We start from the raw sequence: 7863 nt of genomic DNA on the forward strand, positions 1-7863 counted from the left end.
AAGAAGACTAGGAAGAAGTTGGGTAAGAAGGAGAGCTACATTTTCGAGGGTTTCTCCTATGCTCTCCTGATTTGGATTATGGAGGTAATTCCTGATTTTGCAGAAATATTAGGCAGAAGAGTCTCAGACAGCTTCAAAGGTCCAAGGTGTGGCAATTGGAAAGGAGTTGCAAAAGTTTCTTATGAAGACATCATTGAGCTCGAGGACTCCTTAACTAAGAAGGTAACATTCTCTCTGTTTTTTTCTTTTATATGGTTGTTGTATATATTTTGTTTGGATTTTCATGTTTTAACTGTTTGCAGGATAACTTCTTCTCGGTCATATCAGTGACTGGTAATGGTGATGTGTTTCTAGAAAGGAGTAAATAAATCGAATCAAATGTAATACACTTAATTTGGCTTCTTGTAAACCAGACTTTTGATCCAACTCAGCAATCAAACCCGACCAGAACTAGATCCACAATAAACCTAAAACCCGACATATTTAAGACCAACTCAGCAACGAAACCCGACTTTTCCCATTATCTTTTCAGATCTTATTTTCCTTCAATCTCCTTTTTCTCTCTGAATCAGTTTCTCACACCCATGAATACTTCAAGGCGACATTCGTACGGGGTGCCATCTAGGTGCTGGTGCGGGAAAGGGGTTGTGTATTCTATTCGAGAACTGATGACAATCCTTACTGACGTTTCTGTAGATGTGAAATAGGGGCACATGTTCATAGTCTGATTCGATTTTTGATTTGTTATGTTCTTTTTTTGTCTGATTCGATATTCGATTGTGTAGGACAAACATGCTGTTTTTTCATTCCATTTTGTTTCTCCTAACTTGATTTTCGTTTCTATGTAGCGAAAGAAGGAAAATCATTTATTTAAGTGGGTTGATGACGCCCTGCTTGATGAGATTCGAAGGGTAGAGGCTGAGCAAGGGAGAATTGTCGAAGAGATTGAAGATCTGAAAAGTAGTATCACACAGACAATAGAAGAAGAAGTTAGGAAGCAGAAAATTCACTCAAATTAGGTTGCTTAGGAAGCATTCTATGGCTTTTTGGAAGATTAAGAAGTCAAGAATGGGTGAAATCAGTCTACTGGTTCTAAGTATCTTCTTCTTAGTGTTTTCTTGTCGTCTTTACCACTCTACTGGTTCTTAGTATTGGCTTCAATTTGTGCTTTGTTGTTACATTGTTTGTGTCGACTTAACAAGTCTAGTGGTTCTTTATATTTTGTGCTCAGTGTTCTGTTCTTACAATCCACCTTCCTTGTTCAAAAATCGGGCAGCAGCTATTGTCAAACAAACTCAAACTCAAATTCAAACTCAAACTCAAAAGCATAGCTGAACATAACATAACTAAACAAACAGAGAGATAGAGAAGTGATGAGAAAATAATGTCAATATATAACAATGAGACTGAGAAAATAACCATACGAGAATTATCCAAAGTATAACAATCAAAATGAAAACAAAGTTGATTGTTTTTAGAAGAAAAAACCATACGAGACAAGGCAATACTGCACTTTCAAACACCACAACTTGCATACTTGAACAGACCAATCTGTAACAGAAACATCCATACATGAAACACAGTTAAATCGAGATTGAAAAACATATAAACGAACTGGCTATATAAGCTGACCCTTACCATATGTGACTGGCTATATTGGTATTTTACAAGTTGCTCTGTTGTGCCCACTAATACCACATCTACTACACTTGCGAGACTGCATCTTTTGTGATGTTTGCTATGACCGAATTTTATCTTCAACAGTTTCATATCTGCGTTTTCTATTCCTCCCAACTGATTTTCTTGATTCTGGTGGTAGCACATTGACCACGACAACATTTTCTGGCATGGACCAAGCATCCTCAGGAACAGCAATAGGATTGATGCTTTCATGATAAGCTTCTCGCCAAGATTCTGTAGTGTAAAATAAATCAGTCAATGTGTGTGGCTGTCTGCCAACATGAAAACCAGCTTTAATTGCGTGCCGACAAGGTATCTTCATCAGGTTGTACTTCCCACATGAGCAAGTACGTCTATCCAAATCAACTAAGGAGTCGATTTTATCACCTCTAACAAGCAATCGACCATCGCTGACAGGGTAAACTGCAAATCTTTTGTCTTTCTCGGTTCTCCTTTCAATATTTTTCTCCACATCTATGGCAAGAGGATGATTATGCTTTTAAATCTTTTTCTTACGGTTATAAAACCACCGAGTCAGCATTTCCCTGATACTGTCCAACAAGGGAATGATTGGATACTCTCTCGGCGAACGCAAAGCAGAGTTGATGGATTCGGCAGGGTTTGTTGTCCTTATGTCATATCTATATCCAGAGAATTGACATCTTGCCCACTTTTGGACCTCAGCATCCCTTAGGTATTTTCCAATTGCTGGACTGATATTACACACATTAGCAAATATCTTTTCAAACTCAGCAATTCTATAAACCTTGGACGCCTTTGCAACCAACCCAACAAGTCCTTTCCCATGGTAATATGTTACCACATTATTCAACAAATGATGAATGCAAATACCATGTTTAGCTGTTGGATACACAGTCTCAAGCGCCTTAGCAATGGTCCCATGTCTGTCCAAAATGAAAGCCAAATGATGATCATCAGCAATGACAATATTTAGTTGTCTCATAAACCATTCACAAGAATTTTCATTCTCTGAGTCGACTACTCCGATTGGAAGAGGATACAAATTAGAATTTCCGTCTACAGCAGTTGCAACCAATAGAACTCCTTTGTATTTGTTCTTCAGAAAAGTGCCATCAACCACAATAACCCTCCTTATGACTCTGTTAAATCCTCGTAGCGATTGCCCAAATGCAATAAACAGGTACCGAAATCTCCCTTTGCTGTCAATCTCATACGATGAATGTGTTCCCGGATTAGCCTCTCTGAGCATGTGCAAGTATTTCGGTATTTTTCCATAACTTCTCTCTGGTATACCTCTAACAGCATTAACCGCATATTCACGAGCATCCCATGCTCAAGATTTTGTGATCTCACAGCCAAGATCCATAAGCATAATTTGTATTATATCATTGAATTTCGGCGCTTTCTTAACCCTTTCATACCTATGCATAATCAGACTACCTATAGTTTTGGCCGAAGCAGTGGCCGAAGCAGTCCTACCCGGTTTGGTTTTGTTTGAAGGTGCACATGTATGTTCACCGACATACTTTTTGATAATGAAATATTCAGAATCCTGCAAACACTCTGCTCGAACACACCAATTGCATTCATTATCCTCACATCTAACATACCAAAGCTGTCTATCTGTTTTGATAACCTCGTAGTGAAAGTTATGCTTCATTGCACATATCTCAAAAGTCGCCTTCAGCAAAGTTTTGTTCTCAAACAATTGTCCCTTCTTAACAACATTGAGCACAGAAAACTTTGACATCTTATGTACGTCCTCTTTGGCCGAGATCATGGTATCGGCATGATAGGCATCCTCATCAACTTCGACTCTTCTAATCTTTTCTTTCTTTTCCTCGCACTGAAAAAACAGGAGCTGGTTTGTTCCCCCTATCAACCGATTTTCCCTCCTCTTGAGCAGTACTTGAATCAGCTGGCGACTTGTTAAGATCAAAGTCTGGTTCATTCAGATTCTCAACTTTGGCTTTAGATGTTACACACAATTAAGTAGAAACACACATATGAACAAAACCAACAAAATTCTGAAGCTGTCGATCATTTGCAATGATCACAGGTGGACAAGTTGATGTATTGATCAACTCAGTAGGTAGATAACTAAACTCCAAATTGGGTAAGCTATCTTCTTCCATATCAAAATCCTCCAAAACCATTATTTTAAAAACCTCTAAGATAGAACTTGATTCCAATAACAGTAGCCTAGCCCCTTTCTCATCAGCCGAAAAAACCCATCCCGTGGTTGCTCCAAACTCCCAAACACCACATGTTGTATAGATATGCATCATAGAACAAGAGTTTGTAAAAATCACAAGACAAACTATAGAGAAATTATTGGAAAATCATAGCTTGGTGAAGAAGAACATTCAAAATCGTTTTTTATTTTATTTTTCACTAAGCAAATCAATGAAAACACGTTTTAGGAAGTTAGAATATTTTTAAAATATTTTTAAAACTGCAACTTCCTTAATTTTCGAAAATTCAGTTTTTTTATCCGTAGAAGGCACCTTCTACACTGTGTAGAACATAACAAAATTCCAGAATGTAATTTCTACACTATGTGGACGTTCGTATATGTTTTAGATTTTGCATTCCTGATAACTTAGAATACTCAATAAAAGTAGAAACAGTTTTCTGAATAAAAGTAGCGATCATTACAAATAGTAGAATTCGTATTTCCCATATTTAGAATTATAGTAAAAAGTAGTTTGTACGTTCTAAAACAAGTAGATGAATGTGTTCATTCTAGAATTCACTTTCTACTCACCCGTTTTGTGTAGAAACAGAATTCTACTTTTAGTAGAACGTAATTTAAAAACATTATTTATTATGTTTTTCAACCCCAAAAAATACGTGTTTGTGTAAATGGGTGTTTTATCAATTGTTTATATTTTTAATAATTTTTTTGATTCTTATAACTATTTATTTCATTAATTTTAACATATGGAAAGGGTAAAATGGAGAAAAAATGGAAAAATGGATTTATAGCATAGAGATAACTATGCTGTTTTCTTGTTCTCTTTTGACAATTTTCCCTAATTTATTCATTCATAAAATCAGTAAACAAATCCAAAACCGTATCTCTTAAAACCTAATAAAACTAATAAAGATATGACTATTTTTTGAAAATAGTTATATCTTTAAAAAAACTTAAAAATATGTCTTGATTTTTTTACAATATTCTTGTTACAATCGAGTTTCTATTTTCTAATAAAACTTAAAAATATGTCTTGATTTTTTTTATATGAATAACAACGATAATAAAGAGAACATACATAATAGATAATAAAATTTGTCTATGATAAGTCAAGACTTGAAATGGTGTCAAATCAAGAAGAGAGATTTTACACTTTTCTTTAGATAAACGCAAGGTTTTTTTTTCATTTTTATAATGAAGATGGAAACAAATTTGAGAATAACCCTTTTCAAACAGGCTAAAAAATGAAGCATAACTTACTTTTTAAAAAACATAAATTTAAAACAAAAAATCTAATCAAAAAATAAGACACAATTTTAATAGATGGATTTAATTTGGGTTTCCTCACACTTGGGGGGCTTGCTACCTCAGCAATGATGCTTGTTGTTGTTCCCTAGACAAAACATATAACTGCATAGTTATTTCTTGAAGTACACATATATACATCTGATCAGCCAAATAGGCTGCGATGTAGGCAATGATCCTTTGTAGACTACACGAGTCATTTTCCGCTATCAACTTCGCCAAGAAATGCTATCTGACATCATTCTCAGTTTAGAAGAACTGACAACATTCTCAGCTTTCAAGAACCTTGATTTATATCTCTGGTGAAGACCATATTTTGCGATCTGGTTTTGGTAAGGAACCAAACAAAACCAAACAAGCCAAGCCCACCCACGATTCACGGATGTGTTTCTATGGATATCAATCTGGAAAAGTGCACCGTAGATTCCCATAACAGATAATATGCTTATAATGTGTTTGAATCCCAATCCAGCTGATCTTATGAGTTTTTCAAATCATGCTTCGCAGCTGTATAAATTTAAGCTTTGAGGAATCAAAAGAAAAGAATCTATGTTGGCCATTGTGTTAGAGGTCTCCGAATCAAATGACCGATGTTACATGATGTGGTTTCAGGCTGAAGAGATTATAAGTTTCGACCTCGATCCGTCTGGTATTCAAAAACCAATTTCCACAGCTTGCGGAAATTGCGCGGTCACCAATAATAATAATCTCATCGATATTAAAAGAGAAACATTACAATGAGGTAGTCATGTGTCATCACACCGCAATAATTTTTAGAATCACTAAAAAAATAGGTTGGTCCGTTTAAACATATAATAAGTTTTTTATTAAACTAACCATAAACTAATTATTAATGTTTTTCATTCTTTCCATAAATAAAAATTAGGAAATCGCCTAATGTGGCTAAAGTATATGACATTAATGATTTTGAATAGTAAAGATTTGATAAAAATTAGTGTATCCTCTATCATTTCTTTTTCAATTTTAACTTATCAAAATAAATTAAACAACCACATTAACCAAATAATATATATTTAGATTTTTTCGTATATGTTATATTTTGAATTTTGAAAAATGACTATAAATTACTAAAACTATTAAAAGTCTCACATTATAATTTTCTTGAACCATGGCATAAAATTTTTGTTATGGCAAGATACAAATGATTAAAAAATCATATAAGTATGAAGACTCATTTAATAAATATTAAAATTAATATATATATATATATTAATATCGTTTAAATTAACCTTATAAAACACATAAAAGTTTTAATTTTGAAATTTTCTTTGATCAATTTTTTGATAAAAGCTTTGAAAAAATATTGAAAATTTAATAGTTAAATTTTAAACTTTGCATTAATTTTTTTAAAACTATAAATTACAAAAACTATTAAACATCACACAATGAAATTTTTTGTTATCAGTGATTCAAAGTTGTTGTTATAAAAAGATACAAATGATCAAAAAATAATATGTGTAGAAATAATTAGTTAATAAATATCAATATTAAAAATATACTATATATCTATGTTAATATCATTTAAATTTAATTATAGACCATATAAAATAAAAAGTGTTTGTTTGGATTAATACAATTTATATATGTGTTCACATCAATCTCAAAACATTATATCGTTGAAATCAGAAAATTTTCAAATGAATCTTTTTTGGATATTATTGTATATTATTTTGGTACATCTTATAGGAAAAGATTATGTATATGTTTTTGTATACTGAACGTAATGTACAGAGGTGACAATATATATTGCAGAGAATAAACAGAATAGAACATCATTCTTGTGCTTGACACATCTACACTAAAAAATTAATAATTCATACACATTGAACTTAATGTGCCTTGACAGTTGCAAGAAGTTACAGTGAAGAAAATTTTAAGGAAAACTTAGCAAATTCAGAGAATATGATCCAAGGGCATATGACTATCTCCTTATGAAATCTGGATGTATATGGTGTAAAATCTTCTTTAATGGTTCATGTTGCATGGGCACCTAAAGATAGAGAAAGGAAGAAAACCGTATTTTGGTCTATGTGGTGAGGAATGCCACAATTGAAGAAGGTGACCTCTTCCTCAAGAGGTATGATGAATGTTTTTAATGTTGAAAACTTACTGTTGTCATCATTGGACAAGTATAATCTACGTATTTGCAGTCTCGGGAAAGGAGGATAATTAAAGAAAGAGCGGCTTAATGAGGTAGCTCATATGGGAAAGCTTAAAATGAAGCTCAAAACAAGTTCAAGAGGAAGCTGAGATAGAAAGTACTGATTTGAGAGATCAAATAGGATATGAAGTAGAAGTGTATTACATTTCATCAGCAATACCAAATCCAAGTCAAAACACTGAAGAAGCACTGATTGACTTCCTTTTTGTTTGGTTGATCTTGCTTCAGATCCTAGAATCTATGTGGTTCTTTTTTGGATTTATGTAACATTTATTATGTTCTTGGCCAGTTAAAGATCATTTTGGTTTTAAATTAGGAGGCTTGGTTAAGATTTGGATGTTTTAGATGTTTAACATGTTTATCACGAATCTTTTTCTTCCTCTTATGAATGTGTGTTATGGAAAAAAAAACAAATAGGAATAATATCTGAGTAGAACACATAACTCCTTGCACAATGTTCAAAAATGACATAAATCTATACTATTAAAACATGTTCCTCTCTAATTTTGACCCCTAA

The 7863-nt window shown here is 33.2% G+C and overlaps 1 protein-coding gene across 1 annotated transcript; it reads right to left on the minus strand.

Annotated features, from left to right (window-relative positions):
• Positions 1–2179: 2179 nt before the first annotated feature.
• Positions 2180–3442, minus strand: LOC106320435. Its single transcript, XM_013758801.1, has 2 exons — positions 3103–3442; positions 2180–2994 (listed from the first exon to the last, which is right to left on the minus strand). Exons 1-2 carry the CDS (start codon positions 3440–3442, stop codon positions 2180–2182), a joined length of 1155 nt encoding a protein of 384 aa, XP_013614255.1.
• Between the last annotated feature and the right edge of the window lie 4421 nt (positions 3443–7863).

Source organism: Brassica oleracea, unplaced genomic scaffold, assembly GCF_000695525.1.
Source record: "Brassica oleracea var. oleracea cultivar TO1000 unplaced genomic scaffold, BOL UnpScaffold00923, whole genome shotgun sequence".
In the NCBI taxonomy this organism is placed as follows: Eukaryota; Viridiplantae; Streptophyta; class Magnoliopsida; order Brassicales; family Brassicaceae; genus Brassica; species Brassica oleracea.

Bases quoted from the DNA above. Each gene is read 5' to 3' on its own strand.
- LOC106320435 (XM_013758801.1), bottom strand. From the start codon at position 3,442: ATGATCTCGGCCAAAGAGGACGTACATAAGATGTCAAAGTTTTCTGTG. The intron at 2,995-3,102 runs GTAGTCTGATTA...CAAAATCTTGAG, and splicing joins TGCTTCGGCCAAAACTATAG to CATGGGATGCTCGTGAATAT.